The sequence below is a fragment of the Panulirus ornatus genome, chromosome 9 (assembly GCF_036320965.1).
Source record: "Panulirus ornatus isolate Po-2019 chromosome 9, ASM3632096v1, whole genome shotgun sequence".
NCBI classification, from domain to species: Eukaryota; Metazoa; Arthropoda; class Malacostraca; order Decapoda; family Palinuridae; genus Panulirus; species Panulirus ornatus.
This window is the reverse complement of record NC_092232.1, coordinates 40,684,361-40,707,025: the sequence shown is the minus strand read 5'-3', so window position 1 is coordinate 40,707,025 and position 22,665 is coordinate 40,684,361. Positions and strand designations below refer to the sequence as shown.

The 22,665-nt window shown below is 39.0% G+C and overlaps 1 protein-coding gene across 2 annotated transcripts in view; it reads left to right on the top strand.

The window, feature by feature from the left end:
• rogdi (rogdi atypical leucine zipper) overlaps nt 1-22,665 on the top strand; it is a 125,840-nt gene that overhangs the window by 17,288 nt on the left and 85,887 nt on the right. For both annotated transcript variants that reach the window (XM_071665070.1, XM_071665071.1), the window contains exon 2: nt 17,878-17,949. In XM_071665070.1, the coding sequence (XP_071521171.1) occupies nt 17,878-17,949 (72 nt within the window). The remainder of the gene's footprint in view (nt 1-17,877; nt 17,950-22,665) is intronic.

Genomic DNA, 22,665 nt, shown 5'->3' with positions numbered 1-22,665 from the left:
TCTGCAGTTTCTCACATGAATCAGCCACCAGCGCTGTATCATCAGCGAACAACAACTGACTCGCTTCCCAAGCTTTCTCATCCACAACAGACTTCATACTTGCCCCTCTTTCCGAAACTCTTGCATTTACCTCCATAACATCCCCATCCATAAACAAATTAAACAACCATAGAGACATCACACACCCCTGCCGCAAACCTACATTCACTGAGAACCAATCACTTTCCTCTCTTCCTACATGTACACATGCCTTATTTTTTTTTTTTTTTTTTTTTTTTTTTTTTTTTTTTTTACTTTGTCGCTGTCTCCCGCGTTTGCGAGGTAGCGCAAGGAAACAGACGAAAGAAATGGCCCAACCCCCCCCCATACACATGTATATACATACGTCCACACACGCAAATATACATACCTATACAGCTTTCCATGGTTTACCCCAGACGCTTCACATGCCTTGATTCAATCCACTGACAGCACGTCAACCCCGGTATACCACATCGCTCCAATTCACTCTATTCCTTGCCCTCCTTTCACCCTCCTGCATGTTCAGGCCCCGATCACACAAAATCTTTTTCACTCCATCTTTCCACCTCCAATTTGGTCTCCCTCTTCTCCTCGTTCCCTCCACCTCCGACACATATATCCTCTTGGTCAATCTTTCCTCACTCATTCTCTCCATGTGCCCAAACCACTTCAAAACACCCTCTTCTGCTCTCTCAACCACGCTCTTTTTATTTCCACACATCTCTCTTACCCTTACGTTACTCACTCGATCAAACCACCTCACACCACACATTGTCCTCAAACATCTCATTTCCAGCACATCCATCCTCCTGCGCACAACTCTATCCATAGCCCACGCCTCGCAACCATACAACATTGTTGGAACCACTATTCCTTCAAACATACCCATTTTTGCTTTCCGAGATAATGTTCTCGACTTCCACACATTCTTCAAGGCCCCCAGAATTTTCGCCCCCTCCCCCACCCTATGATCCACTTCCGCTTCCATGGTTCCATCCGCTGCCAGATCCACTCCCAGATATCTAAAACACTTCACTTCCTCCAGTTTTTCTCCATTCAAACTCACCTCCCAATTGACTTGACCCTCAACCCTACTGTACCTAATAACCTTGCTCTTATTCACATTTACTCTTAACTTTCTTCTTCCACACACTTTACCAAACTCAGTCACCAGCTTCTGCAGTTTCTCACATGAATCAGCCACCAGCGCTGTATCATCAGCGAACAACAACTGACTCGCTTCCCAAGCTTTCTCATCCACAACAGACTTCATACTTGCCCCTCTTTCCGAAACTCTTGCATTTACCTCCATAACATCCCCATCCATAAACAAATTAAACAACCATAGAGACATCACACACCCCTGCCGCAAACCTACATTCACTGAGAACCAATCACTTTCCTCTCTTCCTACATGTACACATGCCTTATTTTTTTTTTTTTTTTTTTTTTTTTTTTTTTTTTTTTTTACTTTGTCGCTGTCTCCCGCGTTTGCGAGGTAGCGCAAGGAAACAGACGAAAGAAATGGCCCAACCCCCCCCCATACACATGTATATACATACGTCCACACACGCAAATATACATACCTATACAGCTTTCCATGGTTTACCCCAGACGCTTCACATGCCTTGATTCAATCCACTGACAGCACGTCAACCCCGGTATACCACATCGCTCCAATTCACTCTATTCCTTGCCCTCCTTTCACCCTCCTGCATGTTCAGGCCCCGATCACACAAAATCTTTTTCACTCCATCTTTCCACCTCCAATTTGGTCTCCCTCTTCTCCTCGTTCCCTCCACCTCCGACACATATATCCTCTTGGTCAATCTTTCCTCACTCATTCTCTCCATGTGCCCAAACCACTTCAAAACACCCTCTTCTGCTCTCTCAACCACGCTCTTTTTATTTCCACACATCTCTCTTACCCTTACGTTACTCACTCGATCAAACCACCTCACACCACACATTGTCCTCAAACATCTCATTTCCAGCACATCCATCCTCCTGCGCATAACTCTATCCATAGCCCACGCCTCGCAACCATACAACATTGTTGGAACCACTATTCCTTCAAACATACCCATTTTTGCTTTCCGAGATAATGTTCTCGACTTCCACACATTCTTCAAGGCCCCCAGAATTTTCGCCCCCTCCCCCACCCTATGATCCACTTCCGCTTCCATGGTTCCATCCGCTGCCAGATCCACTCCCAGATATCTAAAACACTTCACTTCCTCCAGTTTTTCTCCATTCAAACTCACCTCCCAATTGACTTGACCCTCAACCCTACTGTACCTAATAACCTTGCTCTTATTCACATTTACTCTTAACTTTCTTCTTCCACACACTTTACCAAACTCAGTCACCAGCTTCTGCAGTTTCTCACATGAATCAGCCACCAGCGCTGTATCATCAGCGAACAACAACTGACTCACTTCCCAAGCTCTCTCATCCCCAACAGACTTCATACTTGCCCCTCTTTCCAAAACTCTTGCATTTACCTCCCTAACAACCCCATCCATAAACAAATTAAACAACCATGGAGACATCACACACCCCTGCCGCAAACCTACATTCACTGAGAACCAATCACTTTCCTCTCTTCCTACACGTACACATGCCTTACATCCTTGATAAAAACTTTTCACTGCTTCTAACAACTTGCCTCCCACACCATATATTCTTAATACCTTCCACAGAGCATCTCTATCAACTCTATCACATGCCTTATATCCTCGATAAAAACTTTTCACTGCTTCTAACAACTTGCCTCCCACACCATATATTCTTAATACCTTCCATAGAGCATCTCTGTCAACTGTATCATATGCCTTCTCCAGATCCATAAATGCTACATACAAATCCATTTGCTTTTCTGAGTATTTCTCACATACATTCTTCAATGCAAACACCTGATCCACACATCCTCTACCACTTCTGAAACCACACTGCTCTTCCCCAATCTGATGCTCTGAACATGCCTTCACCCTCTCAATCAATACTCTCCCATATAATTTCCCAGGAATTCTCAACAAACTTATACCTATGTAATTTGAGCACTCACTCTTATCCCCTTTGCCTTTGTACAATGGCACTATGCACGCATTCCAATTTGGTCTCCCACTTCTCCTCGTTCCCTCCACCTCTGACACATATCCTCTTGGTCAATCTTTCCTCACTCATTCTCTCCAAGTGCCCAAACCATTTCAAAACACCCTCTTCTGCTCTCTCAACCACGCTCTTTTTATTTCCACACATCTCTCTTACCCTTACATTACTTACTCGATCAAACCACCTCACACCACACATTGTCCTCAAACATCTCATTTCCAGCACATCCACCCTCCTGCACACAACCCTGTCCATAACCCATGCCTCGCAACCAAACAAAATTGTTGGAACCACTATTCCTTCAAACATAGCCATTTTTGCTTTCGGAGATAATGTTCTCGACTTCCACACATTCTTCAAGGCTCCCAGGATTTTCGCCCCCTCCCCCACCCTATGACTCACTTCCGCTTCCATCGTTCCATCCGCTGCCAGATCCACTCCCAGATATCTAAAACACTTTACTTCCTCCAGTTTTTCTCCATTCAAACTTACCTCCCAATTGACTTGACCCTCAACCCTACTGTACCTAATAACCTTGCTCTTATTCACATTTACTCTTAACTTTCTTCTTTCACACACTTTACCAAACTCAGTCACCAGCTTCTGCAGTTTCTCACATGAATCAGCCACCAGCGCTGTATCATCAGCGAACAACAACTGACTCACTTCCCAAGCTCTCTCATCTACAACAGACTTCATACTTGCCCCTCTTTCCAAAACTCTTGCATTCACCTCCCTAACAATCCCATCCATAAACATATTAAACAACCATATATATATATATATATATATATATATATATATATATATAATGATATATTATTATTATTATTATCATTTTGCTCTAATGTACACACAAATTCCATAGTCATATTCATATTTGTCGGTTTCTTATTTGAGTGATGTTGATTTTTTTTCATTCTAGTGATTCTATATCTGGGTTATATAAATGTTTAGTTTGTGGTAGGGTATTGATATTAGTATACAGACAGTTGAAAATGATATCTTTATCCTTTAAATGGTTAAGATTTTTTAGTTTAGGTCTTATTACCTTTAAAGTGTGAGATCAAATCTTCTCTTATAGTGTCTTGCATCACGAAATATACTTTTTGCCAGCAGTTTCTTCATTTTAATGATAGACCAAATCCGCACCATCTAGTAGGAATGGAAGGATTACATAGGGACTGAAATTGTACTCTGATTTCAGTAAGATGGTATCATCATTTGCTGACACACATTCAGCAGTTGTTATTTTTATATAACAATTTGCACATCATGGCACTCCATAGCTATATAGATGTCACTGAAGTCTGCCATAGAGCAATAAGATTGTTGTTCTTTCTTTAATTTGTCGGTGAAAAGGAGGAGGTTTGAGGCTGGATAGTAGTCAGACTCATTTACCAAAATTCGAGTTCCTGATCCAGGTGCACCCTTGATTCCCCCTCCCTCTCCTCCACTGGCTGTCAGCTGCTGTTGTAGTCAGTACCAAAATCAGGATGGATGACTCTGATAGAGATGAATTGGTTGTTTTGTTAAGTAATAACCTGTTTACGAGAGATGCATGTGCTTTATGGTACTTATAGTGGTAAAATTATGTTATTCTCAGCTTTAAACCTTATCCAGGGGTACTACATATCTATCTGTTTGGGTGATGTTTACCTTGACTGTGGTCTTTCCAATATCTTTAAGGTTCATTCCTCCTTGTAAGTGAAAATTATATGTGTTTATTGAATATCTTCCTAGGAAACTTAGGTTGTTATTGAATTTAGGTAAGGCAATTTTGGTTTACAATTACTGGCTATTTTATTAAAAATATGATAGAAACTGTGCATGTGGCACTTTGTATGTTTACCTATATTACAATAATTAGTAACTCTGTAGTGAGGAGGGCTGCAAAGATCAGAGTAACTGAAGAGTTAAATAATGTAAAAGTAGATGAAGTTTGAGAAAGTAACAAAATGTATGAAAATTTTAGTTGACCAACCCAGGCAGTTTAGATTTTTCCCTAATTTTCAGTGCTGTAGTCGAATTATACCAACAGTATTGTCATTTACTCATTTTGCAACATGAAGGATATATACTATACTACCTTCATGCACTGGAACGAGTTTGTTTGCACATGAATCCACACCAGATAAACTTCTGATCAACTAGGAGACCAAAACAATCATAGTTTTAGAATCATACGTAAAAATAATGGGTAATACTTTACAAGATGAATATGTGTTTTCTAGGATTGTAAGGTTTGTTCTACTCTTATGGAATTGTCATTGCCACTGTAAAGAGTGATTTCATTATGAGATTTTCCATTTTCACTCTTAAAACCAATCTTTCGATATTATGTAAATTGCTAGAGCTAGGATTATGAGAAAGGGGGAAACTGGGAGAGGGATATATTATAAATATGTGATGTTAAATACTAGTAAGTTTAAAAACTTAAAGATAGCTTGTCTATTTTGCAACACTTCAGATGTCTGGTAGGTACTGTTATTATTGACATTTCATCATTATGAAAACATGCACTCCACTATAAAGTAACTTGATTCCCTTAGTTTGGATGACATGCAAGGATTTCAGGTGTTTGTGGAGATAAAGGAAGCTGATTCTGTGTGGGACAGATCTCGTACTCATCAATTCATGCCCAAAATTTTTGTAGACACATGAACTTGCCCATATATTCCCAAAGCTTGGATTCAATAGGATTCAAAAGTTCTGACACATGGAAGCATTCCGTGGAATGCATAAATAAGAAAGGAAAAATTTGCATTTATAGACTCTTCCCACAAGTTTTCTTGTTACAGCTTCATTTGGATTGTGTATCATGTATAGTCTGGACAAGCACCAAGGGAAATTTTTTTGTCAACCATCTGCAAGTCATTTACTTTTCTCCCTTAAAGACATTACAAAATGACACTGAGACACTGCAGTGTTCCTTCTGATTGTTTGATATTGGATGAAGGCAGAACAGATGCATTACTTACACTCTCAACTGCTCATTTTGAGTCTTTTTACCCCACTGTATCCCTCTGCTTCAAAGCCCTGCCCACTCTATGAAAACTTAAGATTAATCGAGTTAGAGGTGCTACGCCTGAAATACCACACCTTATGTATGCTGTATACTTTGTACAGAATCCTTTGATACCAAAGTTTATTCTTTTTCTTTCTTTCAAACTATTCGCCATTGCCCGCATTAGTGAGGTAGCGTTAAGAACAGAGGACGGCCTTTGAGGGGATATCCTCACCTGGCCCCCTTCTCTGTCCCTTCTTTTGGAAAATCAAAAAAAAAGAAAAAAACAGATGGGAGGATTTCCAGCCCCCCGCTCCCTCCCCTTTTAGTCGCCTTTTATGACACGCAGGGAATACATGGGAAGTATTCTTTCTCCCCTATCCCCAGAGATAAGTTTAAATTTTTTATAATTTTTTCTTGCATGTATGTCTTCACCAATTTTGTCAACATGTGAACATCACTTGCTTAAGGGACTTTTGTGAGGTTTATGGTTCCTTTGATTTCCTGAAGTTTTACATTAATCCCATATGTTTCCTGATCTTCATATCAAAAGCCTTTTAAACATCAGCAGACCATTGAGTGATTTCGAGGCTATTTTTGATCATGGAAGATATCAGAAGCTCAGATTAGTGTGGTAAGTGTAGATAGGCATACAAATAATTCATTTGACAAAGGAGGCAAAGATAATGTTGATTATGGACTTGGAGTGAAGTATTAAACATGTCTGTTCATAAATGTATATATTGTTAATCATCCCATATGTTGACAATCCTGTTGAAGAAAAAGTATTCCACTTAATTTGAGTAATATGTTTGCCCATAAGTTTATATCCATTACTGTGAGTGAAAGAAGATGAATCAAGCCATAGAATAGTGTGATACAAAGTTGATATGATTTCTCTCTACTTAATCTATGGATCCTAGAATTTTGTTCATTCTCTTGGCTTTAGGTTCATAGATAGTGTGACACCCATGTCTTTATCTTCACTTACTTTTTGAAGCTCAACAGAATTCATGCTGCCTTCTCACTTTTACTACTGCTATGTAGTACTTTGCACCTATCAGTGGTGAAATTCATTTGCCACCAGTGAGCGCAGTCATTCAGTTTCTCTTTGTCAGTTTGAAGTTGCAGACATTCAAGTTGAATTATAGATTACTTTCCAGCTTGGTATCATTAGTAAATTTCTGTGTTGTACATTACTGCCCATTACCCTTGTCATTGATATATATGAGAAAGAGAACCAGTCCCAAGACTGATCTCCATGATCTCCACTTGTTACATCTTACCATTCTAAGGCTTGACCATTGATCTTTACTTGCTGTTTATGACCAGTCACCAAATTTCTTAATCTCTTTAGTAAAACCCCACCTATACCATGTGATTGACTTTTGGTAGTTACATTATATGTATAATTTTATTGAATGTTTTTTTGGAAATTTAAATGGATGACAGTGGCTGCTTTACTTTTCTCATATGTATTCTTTATTTGTTTATTTTTTTATTCATTATACTTAATCACCATCTCCTGCATCAGCAAGGTAGCACAAGGAAACAGGTGAGGAATGGCCCAACCCACCCACATACACATATATATATATACATAAACGCCCATACACACACATATTGATACATGTAGATTTCAACATATACATACTTATGAATACACAGATATACATATATATGTATTCATACTTGCTGCCTTCATCCATTTCTGTTGCTACCATGCCACACGTGAAATAGCATCCCCTCCCTCTCCAGCGAGGTAGTGCCAGGAAAAGACAAAAAAGGCCACATTCATTCACACTCAGTCTCTAGCTGTCATATGTAATGCACCGAAACCACAGCTCCCTTTCCACACTCAGGCCCCACAGAACTTCCCATAGTTTACCCCAGATGCTTCCCATGCCCTGGTTCAATCCATTGACAGCATGTCAAACCTGATTTACCACATCGTTCCAATTCACTCAATTCCTTTCCTGCCTTTCATTATATCAGAGGAAAACAGATAGATTTGTAACTGCTACTATACATAATTGTTTATGTACAGTAGGCTGATGTTGCATAACTATACAAATAACCTTACACAGTCCCGTTCCCTTTGCACCTGAACACTGATATTATGGAAATTGATGCATTTATCTTAATACTGGTAAGATTGTAGTACAAGTAAGTGCCTCTTTACCGACATATGAAAATCTCGATAATACTGTGTAACACAATTTTTGCTCCTGCGTAGTAAGTGTTATTTCCTAATTGCTTATATGTAAAAAAGTAGAGAAAAAGGCTGTTATTCCCTTCAAACTTTGCTTTTGTGACCAGGACAGTGATATTTTGAAATTTAACTATTTCCAATTGGACAGAGAATTTGCATGTTCTTATTCACATGAATTCAGAAAAACGGCAACATTTCAATCAAAATCAACATGTATTTACACTAATATTAAATAAAAGTTATCACAAAAGATTTAGAAGTGAGTAGTTTTTTAAGAATTAAGATTGCACAAATCAGACCCTAAATATGATCTCCCTTCATGTTCTCGGTATATGTTTCTTGGTAGCAGCATTCGAAGTCTAGTATATCTTGGTGGAAGTGCTCACCTTCCTCCTCCGAATACACTCCCATGTTTTCTTTGAATTTTCAAGATGAGCGTCAAGAGTATGGAATTTGAGGGACATGCTGCTGCCAGTTTTACCAATTTTGCCTAGTTCTTGACCATAGTCTCAACCAGCTCCACATAGTTTTTGGCCTTCTAGTTGCCCAGGAAGCCACAAACCACTCTGACAAAGCTGTACCAAGCTGCTCTTTCTTTCCTAGTGAGCTTCTTGAGGAATTCCTTGCACTCCAGGATCTTTGTCTGTGGTCCAATGAAGACACTGGCTTTGACCTTTGCCTCAGACAGCTTAGGGAAGAAGTCTTGAAGATACTTAAAGGCTGCAGACTAGTTATCTAGAGCTGGGACAAATTGTTTCATAAGGCCTGATTTTATGTGCAGCAGTGGCATCAACACTTTCCAGTGTCTCCCACTTGATGTTGTTCATCTCTATAGAGAATATCAGTCTGATGTGGCCAGTTCCGCCTGTGGTAATGTGCTGCAGTGTTCCTGCTGTCCCAAAGGCAAAGATAGCAGGGAAACTTGGGAAAGCCTTCCTGGAGACCCATCAGGAATGCCACCATTTTGGAGTCTCCACTGACCTCCGAGCTGTACTCATCATACTTCAAGGTGTCTAGCAAGGTTTTGACACTGTTGTACTCTTCTTTGAGGTGCTCTGAGTGAGCCAGGGGAAGAGACGTGTACTTGTCCCCCTTATGGAGCAGCACTGCTTTGAGGCTTCTGGATGAGCTGTCAATAAAGAGGTGCCACTTGTTCAGGTTATAGGCAATTCTGATTGCCTTGAACAGACTGGTTACATTGTTGCAGAATTAGATCCCATCTTGAGTGAAGAAGCTGGAAAAACCTAGGTGATGCTTCCTCTGATTTGTGATTTGCACACTCATCCAACAAGTTCCACTGTTTGAGCCTAGATGTCAAAAGCTCAGCATTACAGTTAGTGAGACCAAGATCTCTGATCAAGTCATTGAGATCTTTTCGATTGGGGGTAATATGGATTTCTCTCTTCTGCTGCAACTTTGAAAGTGTAATCTGGATCTGTGTCTTCCTCCCCCTCTGACTTGCTGGTCTGTTCTGACCATGGGTGCTCTCTTCGGAGGGGTGGGTGCTGGGAGCTCAGGGCTGGGTGGCACCAGGGCAATGGATGATGGAAGGTCCAGATACGTGATAGCAGGTGCAGTCTTGCTAGTCTGACATTTGGAAGGGTCCACTATGCAGAAGTAGCAATTACTTGAGTGGTCAGTGGGTTCCTGCCAAATCCTTAGGATAGTGAACTTCATGGCTCTCTTTTCCCCCTATGCAAAAGAACGATATAAAGTTGTGAATATGAAATAAGAAATTTTATTAATTTGTTTGACCCATGACTAATATGTAAAAGATTCTCTCAACATATTCCATATGAATTTTTTTTCATTAACTTTGAAAATTAAAAAAGATTAAAGATATTTTGAATATTAAAAATTTAAAATTCTTTATGAATTCCATCATCCAAACAAGCAACAGGTGTCTATCTTATCTCCCACAGTTTTTTTTGTAGTGTTCACAAGTGAAATCTGGTGCCCAGAATTTGTCTTGATTCTGACAGGCATGCCGAAATATCCCTTGTAGGCCTTGCACATCTAAACTGATGCTGCCAAGGTGTACTTTTTTGCTTTTGTTTTGATACATTGGCTGCAGATGTAGCAAAATGTGTCTGCTAGATGCTTGCAGCCTCTAGGTGCCATCTCAGAAAGATGTATGTATCCACTTACGCAGCTAGATCTAAACTGAATGGGTTGGCTTAAGGCCCTTATATTTATGCTACTCCACTTAATCCCCTACGTATAACCTATGTGACTCACGACCTTCTACATCTAATCTCTTACATATAACCTATGCGACTTATGACCATCTGTACATACCACCAGAAAGAAATGAAAATGAAAAAATGGAAATGATGAAATATAAACAAAAGAATCTTAGAATAAGCATAAAAAGAAACTACAGAATCATATGATATAGCTAGTTGATAAACTATTGAGATAATCGTGATAGAGTTTAGAAGTTGAGCAGTATAAAAGAAAACTGTACAGGTATATGAATTCTACATGCCATGCTAACATGCGTCCGACGTATGTCCATTCTGAGATCTGACCAGTTAATCAGAATGGAACTTGGATGTATGTCTGTATTACTGGAAACTTCTAGAAAGTTCTATAACAGCTGCTTGGCACTGAATCTATCTGGAATGTTCTGAAAAATAGCTAAATTTCAAAATATCACTGTCTTGATCACAAAAGCAAAGTTTCAAGGGAGTAATAGCCATTTTCTACACTTTTTAGACATAAACAATTATAAGATAACACTTATTACCCTGGAAAAAAAGTTACACAGTGTAATGAATGGTTTGCTTAACTGTGAGTAAATTCTTACATGCTCTTTCAGACGTAGAGTATAGAAACATTTTTAGGTTAATTTTGATTAGGTTAGGGTTAAATGCAATGTAGAAAAAACAACTACAAACTTAAAAGATGCATGTTAAATGTTATTCTGCTAAGTAGAAAAAAATATTTCATACAGCTTTCATGAGTTCAGGTATAAGTCATTTAGTAAAGGCATATCCTAAGCTACAGTTTAATGAAGATTCTTTCATGTATGGTGGCCACAATGACAATTTGGTTTTCCTTGTATGTTAAGCAAGGCAAATTTAGATTGGGCAGTGAATTTTTTCTGACAAACTAAAAAACCTCTTTTGACCTAATTTGCACTTTTAGTTGAAGGTGAGTGGAGTTAAAGTCCTCCCTCTCATTAACTTATGGAATACTGGTATAACTCCAGTCATTTGCGTTTGTGCACTTTGCCTATTATATTAACTCTGTAGAGAAGTTTGGACTTTTTTTCCCTCTCCTTCAATATGATAACTTATAACTGGTTAAGAAATTGAATATGAGAAGAACTGTAGGGTTAGATAATATAAGATTATGAAAAGGCATGAGAAGGTACTATAACAGCAGAAATGTCATTGTCATCATATTTTGAGTTTCGTCATTTGCTTTTCAGTTTATCCATAGGTGTTAAGTTATGGAGGCATTATGTTAGAGTTTGCAAAGATCTTTGGAAAAGAGGGCAATTCAAGTTTTGACAATGAAAGATTTGGAATGAGTCATTTGTTGTATCGAGCTGATGAATACAGCGCTTCTCTAACATAGAAAATCTCAGCTAACTTTTTGTGATGAGTATTGTAAGTTGGTTAAGATGAAATTAAAGTGTAATGTGAATAAAGCAATTATATACATACATTATGGTATGTGGCAATGAAGGAGATGAGGTAATTGTTGGATGGAATTTGGATAAAACTGAGAGAATGGAAGTGTTTAATTATGGGAGTAAACTTTCATGCGTGACCATGGAAGCTAAGTTGAATCATGCAGGGTTGGGTAGATTGTTCGAAACACTTATTGTGTAGCCTTGAACAATGTGTGAGTTGAGGACTTATCCCTTCCGGGTAGGAGTTCAAACAAAGGTAAGTTTTGAAGGTAATTAGTGTTTCAATCATATTTGTATTAGTTTTGCTAGGTTGATGTAAGGTGGGCTAATGTAAAGGGTTTGGGCCTGGCAGAGTGGTTTTTCGTTGCTGAAAATAAATGTTTGAGCCAATGTTTGTTTTGAGTTGTTTGATTCTTGAGTAAGTAATTTAAGTAAGAGAGATGTGTGGAAATAAAAAGAGCGTGGTTGAGAGAGCAGAAGAGGGTGTTTTGAAATGGTTTGGGCACATGGAGAGAATGAGTGAGGAAAGATTGACCAAGAGGATATATGTGTCGGAGGTGGAGGGAACGAGGAGAAGAGGGAGACCAAATTGGAGGTGGAAAGATGGAGTGAAAAAGATTTTGTGTGATCGGGGCCTGAACATGCAGGAGGGTGAAAGGAGGGCAAGGAATAGAGTGAATTGGAGCGATGTGGTATACAGGGGTTGACGTGCTGTCAGTGGATTGAATCAAGGCATGTGAAGCGTCTGGGGTAAACCATGGAAAGCTGTGTAGGTATGTATATTTGCGTGTGTGGACGTGTGTATGTATATGTGTATGGGGGGGGGTTGGGCCATTTCTTTCGTCTGTTTCCTTGCGCTACCTCGCAAACGCGGGAGACAGCGACAAAGTATAAAAAAAAAAAAAAAAAAAAAAAAAAAATGATTCTGTAGAACTTTTGTAAGTTTCACTTATTTTTTATTTCTGGATAACTTTATTTTCAGTGTTTTTCAGAAGTTTTGTTGTAACTGCCTCCTTTCTTAGACCTTGTGCAAGCATGTATGTTTGTTAAGATGTCAGATGTATTAATTATACACTATTTGATAATATGAGCATTAGTTTTCATAAGTTAAAAGAGAAAAGTAGCCTTAAGTTCCCCTTTTACCAAATGAATTATCATGATCCTCATTCCACCACTGGTTGTGAATGAATCACAAATCCAATAAGTATCCTTCTATAACTTGTTTTGAAAATTATGAAATAAGACCATGAAAGACAAGAGTTACTTCATTAATCAGTCATGAATTGGTCACATTGTCACATATTTTGATTCTGTTCATTTGCTTTTCCAGTTCATCCATAGGCTGCAAAGTCTTGTGCAGGCATTATACGTATATGAGCTTTTCACAAAATCATTGAAGAATAAATGACAAATTTCATGTTTTCCACAATGCTAATAGATTATTGCTGAAAATGGTCATATTTTGTTGATAGTCAGAGTGTTAGTGTCAATTATACTTAATTTTCCTCTTCATCCTAACATAACAATCACAGCTAACTTTTTTTTAGTTGATCAAGTTATTGTAGGTTAGGTTAAGATGAATTACAAGTGTATTGGAAGAACACATTATCATCCACATGTACCTTAATGATAATGTTGTGCAATGAAAGGCTAGAAATGATAGGATAAACTCTGATGTGGATGGTCAAGTTTGGATTACAGTTTCTAACCTGAGTTAGAATGGATTATGTAAAGTTTATTATGGGAAAGTTAAACTTTTCGTTGCTTATCTCTCTGAAAGCATAATGCCCCTTTGTAATCATGCATGAGTTTGAGTAGATTTGATTACAGAAACACTTAAATTGTGCTGCCATTACCATATGCTGGTTGAAAGGGATCTCTTCATCCCTTCACAGCTGGTTCTAGGATTGTTTTCAAACTAAAGACCTGAGAGCTTTTTTTTTCAATGCTACATTTCACAGTCTTTAATCATATTATGAATATCTAGTTTTTGCTAGGTTTGATGTAAGGTGGACTTAATGCTTCAGAGCCCAGGGTCCATTGAGAGCCCTGGCCATGAGCTCCCTTTTTCTGTTTTCCTTTTTGAATGTAAATAAAAAATCTGATTCTCTACCTCATCATGCTTTGTTTATGAGCTTCTTGTATAGTATTCTTGATCCAGTGATTTTTTAATGCAAATAGCTTAACTTTGAAAAACAGAAATATATCTTGCACAGCATTCGTGATCCAGTTGTTTGATATTGCTATAAAAAAATAACTTTTGCTATTTGGATAATCCAGTGGTTGAATATCTGTAATGAAATGGGTGTGAAATTAAGTCAGTTTTGCATTAGCTGCACAACTGTTATTAAACTGATGAATAACAGTTACTTGTAGTGCCTTATGAAAGATTTCTTAGTTCACTTAATTGGGGTAAAACTTTCTGTTGATATTGATATTCATTTGATCGCTACCTGTCAGGACTATATATGAGGGAGTTATACACTCATGGGTTCCCATATTTTTTGTCATCACTTGCCTTATTCCATTCAACCATAACCTTGATGCTATAGAAATACTATTTTAGATCTTTCCTATTAAGTCTGATGCATGTTTTGAGAAATGTCTGTTCACAGTGTCAACAGTTTATTGAACATTTATATTTTTTTTTTTTTTTTTTTTATACCTCGTCGCTGTCTCCCGCGGTTGCGAGGTAGCGCAAGGAAACAGATGAAAGAAATGGCCCAACCCCCCCCATACACATGTATATACATACGTCCACACACGCAAATATACATACCTACACAGCTTTCCATGGTTTACCCCGGACGCTTCACATGCCTTGATTCAATCCACCGACAGCACGTCAACCCCTGTATACCACATCGCTCCAATTCACTCTATTCCTTGCCCTCCTTTCACCCTCCTGCATGTTCAGGCCCCGATCACACAAAATCCTTTTCACTCCATCTTTCCACCTCCAATTTGGTCTCCCTCTTCTCCTCGTTCCCTCCACCTCCGACACATATATCCTCTTGGTCAATCTTTCCTCACTCATTCTCTCCATGTGCCCAAACCATTTCAAAACACCCTCTTCTGCTCTCTCAACCACGCTCTTTTTATTTCCACACATCTCTCTTACCCTTACGTTACTTACTCGATCAAACCACCTCACACCACACATTGTCCTCAAACATCTCATTTCCAGCACATCCATCCTCCTGCGCACAACTCTATCCATAGCCCACGCCTCGCAACCATACAACATTGTTGGAACCACTATTCCTTCAAACATACCCATTTTTGCTTTCCGAGATAATGTTCTCGACTTCCACACATTTTTCAAGGCTCCCAAAATTTTTGCCCCCTCCCCCACCCTATGATCCACTTCCGCTTCCATGGTTCCATCCGCTGACAGATCCACTCCCAGATATCTAAAACACTTCACTTCCTCCAGTTTTTCTCCATTCAAACTCACCTCCCAATTGACTTGACCCTCAACCCTACTGTACCTAATAACCTTGCTCTTATTCACATTTACTCTTAACTTTCTTCTTCCACACACTTTACCAAACTCCGTCACCAGCTTCTGCAGTTTCTCACATGAATCCGCCACCAGCGCTGTATCATCAGCGAACAACAACTGACTCACTTCCCAAGCTCTCTCATCCCCAACAGACTTCATACTTGCCCCTCTTTCCAAGACTCTTGCATTTACCTCCCTAACAACCCCATCCATAAACAAATTAAACAACCATGTAGACATCACACACCCCTGCCGCAAACCTACATTCACTGAGAACCAATCACTTTCCTCTCTTCCTACACGTACACATGCCTTACATCCTCGATAAAAACTTTTCACTGCTTCTAACAACTTGCCTCCCACACCATATATTCTTAATACCTTCCACAGAGCATCTCTATCAACTCTATCATATGCCTTCTCCAGATCCATAAATGCTACATACAAATCCATTTATATTTACCATCAGATAAATTTCTTCCTTAATTATTCTATAAATGCGGTGTTCCAGCAAATGGTTAGGTACTCTTTCAAACCTCAGGGCTTTACAGATTTAGTTGCTTGTTCCTGCCAGATTATGATATTTTTTACAATGTGTCACATTTTCATTACTTTGCATTTTAAGAGGGGCCTGGATGTGGAAAGGGAGCTGTGTTTTCGGTGCATTACACATGACAGCTAGAGATCAAGGGTGAATGAACAAGGCCTTTTTTGTCTGTTCCTTGCCCTGCCTCGCTGGAGGAAGGGGAAGGGAATGTTACTTCATGTGTGGTGGGGTGGGATCAGGAATGTGTATGTCTGTGTATGTATATGTATGTATACATTGAAATGTATATGTATGTATATGTGCATGTGAAGGCATATACATACGTACATTTGTATGTGGGTGGGTTGGGCCATTCCTCGTCTGTTTCCTTGTACTACCTCGCTAATGTGGGAGATGGCAGTTAAGTATAATCAAATGAAATAAGATAACATTTTAAGAGGTTAAACTTCAACAGCCTTGTATCCATTCCTTGTGGAGAGCTGGTTACCATAGACCAAGAAAGCATTGGCACTAAAACTAAAAGCTGCAGTATGCCACTAGTTACTTCAAGCCCCTTGGAGGCATCATCTGCTCCCTTCCACTAAGATAATTTCCAATATACTGCATCCTTTTGTGTCTGATGGTGTCACTGTGCCTACTAGCAGTCCTGGTACATATTGCTCACCTATCCATCTCTTCTTTTGTCGTATATAGAGCTTCTATAGTTGTATAAATCTAAAAGATTTGTTATGCATGATGTTTTCTCTCAGAACCCATGTTGCCTCTCTCTGAAGTTGTTAGCTTCTCCATAGCCATTCATCTTCTCTTTTATAGCATTATACAGACTACACTTTTCATTCAGTACAATCTCTTCATCTTTCTTAGAAATAGAAGTGTTGTTTGCTCTGTCACTTCCTTGTCGTTTCACCTTTTCTTGATTTTTTTTAACATTTCAAAGATATACCAGTATATCTTCACACTTCTTAAATATGTGAGGGACTTCATCATGTCCATGAGCTTATTATGCATAAAGATCCTTCAGTAGCTTACTTATAGGGATGTCTCATGCAATACCTTCTGTCTTTCTCCTCATCTGACCTCATTGTTACGGTGTTATAGTATCCTTCACTTTGAATACATTTTGGAGTTCTTCATTCAATTCCTTGCACTGTTTTTTATATTGTTCAACCACCTTTTCTGCTGGAATCTTGCACCCTAATTAGTTGCTCCTTAACGGACAGTTTACTCCAATTAACTTCATGTAACAGTTTTGAATTTTCATCTGCTTTGTACACAGTGTGTTTGTCAAAGTTTTCATGCTCCTTCTTCCTTCTATTATTATACTCATTCCTCACTTTCCTGTACCTTACAAATGCTGGCTGCATATATCTTTTCCACATTACACCCATATGTTCTTTAATTTCTTGGTATTTTTTTTAGCCATATCTCTTGATTTTCTAACCTCTGCATTTTCTGCCATACATGAAACTCCTCCTTATAGATTTTACAGACCCTTCTGTAAGAATGGTGTGTATTCTGGCTGTATAATTCTGTTTTCCAGTTTATATTTGCATTGATATTGTTTTGGTTCATAGTAATCTCGTGTATCATCTCTGATCTGGTATATTCGCTAATATTTCCTCCTCAACCACATAGTCAGATTCAAGCACTGCTTGATCACTTTTTTGAGCCATCATGTAGGTTTCTTGAAGAAGGCTCTACATACATTGGTTGATGACATAACTGAAATGCATAATTACAAAGAATCCATTAAATGTTCTAAGTGTTAAAGATTTCTTGTGGCAGGTGATTGCATATCATTAATCAGTTTATTATCTTGTGTCAACAGCAGCAAGAGTTGGAATGGGTACTAAGTGAGGAGGTCCTACGCGTCTTTACCCAAGTGATGCAAGTTTTAAAGGTAAAAAGTTGTATTTTGTTTTTATAGCTGTTAGTTGATTTAATCCTTAAACTGTGTGTTTGTTTGTATGTGGTGTTTACCTATTTGTGCATATTGGGATGGAGGTATTTTCTTGGAACTTATTCTTTCATATTTTTTTAAATAAGATTTTGAATTTGCCACTTTTCATTGTTTAGCTTAGTATATGTAAACCCTCTATTACTAAAGAAGATTTTATCATTTCTTTTACCCAGTTTTCAGATATATCCTACATTCTTCATTTCAAAGAAATGGTCAACATTTTGTCATAATGACACTTGGGAACTTGAGGATTATAACTGTCTTTCCCAGACTTAACCAGTCTCTTCCCTTCAAGGTAGATAGTTCAAGGGCTTTTTTCCTCTTTCTTTAGCTCATATCTGCTAATGAGGTCCATTCATGCCACATTTAACCCATTCAAATTGATGTATTTGTTTAATCATATGAAAAGACCTTGAAAGTATTATATTTGCAGTCCTGACTTAAACATACTTCATACTTTTTACTTGTGCTTGAAGATAGTTTTGATACCGACACATGTATGGTTTGTCTTTCGCAACACTTCTGATGCACATCTTTTGGGATAGGGAAGGCATGATATCTACTCAGGATTCCTTTTTGTAGTCTAAGTCTTGGAGCTTGTTTGTCTCTAATACTTTAAATTTCTTTAGCTTAAACTTCATCAGCTGTTTGTGTGACAACGCTGGCAGCTTATCCAAATCTTGTTTCAAGTTTCTATATCCTTAACTGATCTCTACATCTCTCAAAATCTATATATCATCTGCAGACATACACCCCTAGGGATAGCGGTGAAAGAATGCTACTCAATTGTTCCTGCATTCTGTAGAATAGAACTGAGAGGTATGGATGGAATGTCATTCCTTCCGTGCTAACGTTTTGAAAGGGGGTATGGAATGAACTAAGAGATAATTTTTCCTGGGCTAAGTTATGTGCTCTTGACACAAATTTGCTGAGGTGAGAAAGTATGGGAAAAATACTCCCCTTTATGTGCCTATTGATAATTTTCACTTAAAGAAAAGATATGTGCAAATCATAGAGAATTATGGTCTTATCACTGTATGGTGGCCATGGCATCTGTCAAGGCTCAGATGCTCGAAACACTCACTCCATGAAAGTAGCTTGCTGGTGATGGTGTGATTCATAGGAAAGGTAGATTTTTAGGTTCATCTTCAGACAATGACTTTAGCCTCTGCCCTGTACATGACCGTAGGTGGTAGAAGGCTGAGGTCCATCATTAACTTGTTTGGATGGGGGCTGTGGTTAGCTAGAGTATGACAAACTACAGAGCAAGAAGCAGGCAGTAATACTCTTCTCCATCTCTTCATCCCCGTGCTTCATTGGCAGATCTGTTTCACTTAGCATGACCCGACTGAGGTTTAGGAAGAACTCTGCTTTTCTCAAGGTTTAGATAATTTTCATATACCACCTGTATGGCCTGTTGAATATAGCTGTCTGTTCTTTCTGGTGCTTGCATGATGGTTTGTAGAGTATTGCCCAGTAGTTTCCATTTTTTCCATGCACCTGATGCTTCACCAGGACATATTTCACCATGAGAGTAAGACAGTGAACATGTTAAACAGTAACAATTATTCACAGCAATTGCCCCAGCTCAATGTGAACACAGAAATGTGTACTTATCATAACTTCCACTTACTTTTGTGGCTTTCATGGCTTATTCAATCTTATGTTTATACCATTGCATGATTTATTATTTTTAACACATACGAATGCACATGCACACACGTATGTACAGAGCATCAGATTGGGGAAGAGCAGTGTGGTTTCAGAAGTGGTAGAGGATGTGTGGATCAGGTGTTTGCTTTGAATAATGTGTGTGAGAAATGCTTAGAGATACAGATGGATTTGTATGTAGCATTTATGGATCTGGAGAAGGCATATGATAGGGTTGATAGAGATGCTTTGTAGAAGGTCTTAAGAGTATATGGTGCGGGAGGTAAGGTGCTAGAAGCAGTGAAAAGTTTTTATCGAGGATGTAAGGTATATGTACAAGTAGGAATGAGAGGAGAGTGATTGGTTCCCAGTGAATGTCAGTCTGTGGCAGGGGTTATGTACAGAGCATCAGATTGGGGAAGAGCAGTGTGGTTTCAGAAGTGATAGAGGATGTGTGGATCAGGTGTTTGCTTTGAATAATGTGTGTGAGAAATGCTTAGAGATACAGATGGATTTGTATGTAGCATTTATGGATCTGGAGAAGGCATATGATAGGGTTGATAGAGATGCTTTGTGGAAGGTCTTAAGAGTATATGGTGTGGGAGGTAAGGTGCTAGAAGCAGTGAAAAGTTTTTATCGAGGATGTAAGGTATAAGGAATGAGAGGAGAGTGATTGGTTCCCAGTGAATGTCAGTCTGTGGCAGGGGTGTATGATGTCCCCATGGTAGTTTGATTTGTATTTGGATGGGTTGGTTAGGGAGGTAAATGCAAGAATTTTGGAGAGAGGGGTGAGTATGCAATCTATTGGGGATGAGAGGGCCTGGGAAGTGAGTCAGTTGATGTTTCGCTGATAATACAGTGCTGGTGGCTGATTCGGATGAGAAACTGCAGAAGTTGGTGACTGAGTTTAGAAAAGTGTGTGAAAGAAGAAATCTGTGAGTAAATGTGAATAAGAGCAAGGTTATTAGGTTTAGTAGGGTTGAGGGACAAGTGTATCGGGAATTAAGTTTGAATGGAGATAAATGGAGGAAGTGAAGTGTTTTAGATATCTGGGAGTGGATTTGGCAGCGGATGGATCCATGGAAGCGGAAGTGAGTCACAGGGTGGGGGAAGGGGCAAAGGTTCTGGTAGTGTTGAAGAATGTTTGGAAGGTGAGAACGTTGTCTCGAAGAGCAAAAATGGGTATGTTTGAAGGAATAGTGGTTCCAACAATGTTATATGGTTGTGAGGCATGGGATATAGATAGAGTTGTGCGGAGGAGGGTGAATGTGTTCGGAAATGAAATGTTTGAGGATGATGTGAGGTGTGAGAAGGTTTGATCGAGTAAGTAATGAAAGGGTAAGAGAAATCTATGGTAATAAAAAGGGTGTGGGTGAGAGAGCAGAAGAGTTTGTTGAAATGGTTTGGATATATGGAGAGAATGAGCGAGGAAAGATTGCGAAAGAGGATATATGAATCTGAGGTGGAGGGGACAAAGAGAAGTGGGAGACCAAATTGGAGGTGGAAGGATGGAGTGAAAAAAATTTTGAGCTATTGGGGGCCTGAACCTACAGGAGTGTGAGAGGTGTGCAAGGAATAGAGTGAATTGGAAAGATGTGGTACACCGGGGTCGACTTGCTGTCAGTGGACTGAAGCAGGGCATGTGAAGCATCTGGGGTAAACCATGGAAAGGTCTGTGGAGCCTGGATATATATATATAGGGAGCTGTGGTTTTGGTGCATTACGCCTGACAGCTAGAGACTGAGTGTGAGTGAATGTGGCCTTTTTTTTTTTGTCTTTCCTGGTGCTACCTTGTTTGGTTTTTTTTTTCCCTGTGTGGCAGGGTAGCAACAGGTATGGATAAAGGCAGCAAGTATGAATATATTCATGTGTGTATATATATCTTCTTCTTTTTTTTTTTCTTAAACTATTTGCCATTTCCCGCGTTAGCGAGGTAGCATTAAGAACAGAGGACTGGGCCTTTTTTGGAATATCCTCACCTGGCCCCCTCTGTTCCTTCTTTTGGAAAATTAAAAAAAAAAAAATGAGAGGGGAGGATTTCCAGCCCCCGCTCCCTCCCCTTTTAGTCGCCTTCTACGACACGCAGGGAATACGTGGGAAGTATTCTTAATCCCCTATCCCCAGGGATAATGTGTATATATATATATATATATATATATATATATATATATATATATATATATATATGTATGTATACATATATATATATGTTTTTTTTTTTAAACTATTCGCCATTTCCCGCATTAGCGAGGTAGCGCTAAGAACAGAGGACTGGGCCTTTTTTGGAATATCCTCACCTGGCCCCCCTCTGTTCCTTCTTTTGGAAAATTTAAAAAAAAAACGAGAGGGGAGGAATTCCAGCCCCCCGCTCCCTCCCCTTTTAGTTGCCTTCTACGACACGCAGGGAATACGTGGGAAGTATTCTTAAACCCCTATCCCCAGGGATAATATATATATATATATATATATATATATATTCTTTTCTTTTTCTTTCAAACTATTCGCCATTTCCCGCATTAGCGAGGTAGCGTTAAGAACAGAGGAGTGGGCCTTTGAGGGAATACCCTCACCTGGCCCAATTCTCTGTTCCTTCTTTTGGAAAATTAAAAAAAAATATATATATATATATATATATATATATATATATATATATATATATATATATATGTGAGAAACTGCAGAAGCTGGTGACTGAGTTTGGTAAAGTGTGTGGAAGAAGAAAGTTAAGAGTAAATGTGAATAAGAGCAAGGTTATTAGGTACAGTAGGGTTGAGGGTCAAGTCAATTGGGAGGTGAGTTTGAATGGAGAAAAACTGGAGGAAGTGAAGTGTTTTAGATATCTGGGAGTGGATCTGGCAGCGGATGGAACCATGGAAGCGGAAGTGGATCATAGGGTGGGGGAGGGGGCGAAAATTCTGGGGGCCTTGAAGAATGTGTGGAAGTCGAGAACATTATCTCGGAAAGCAAAAATGGGTATGTTTGAAGGAATAGTGGTTCCAACAATGT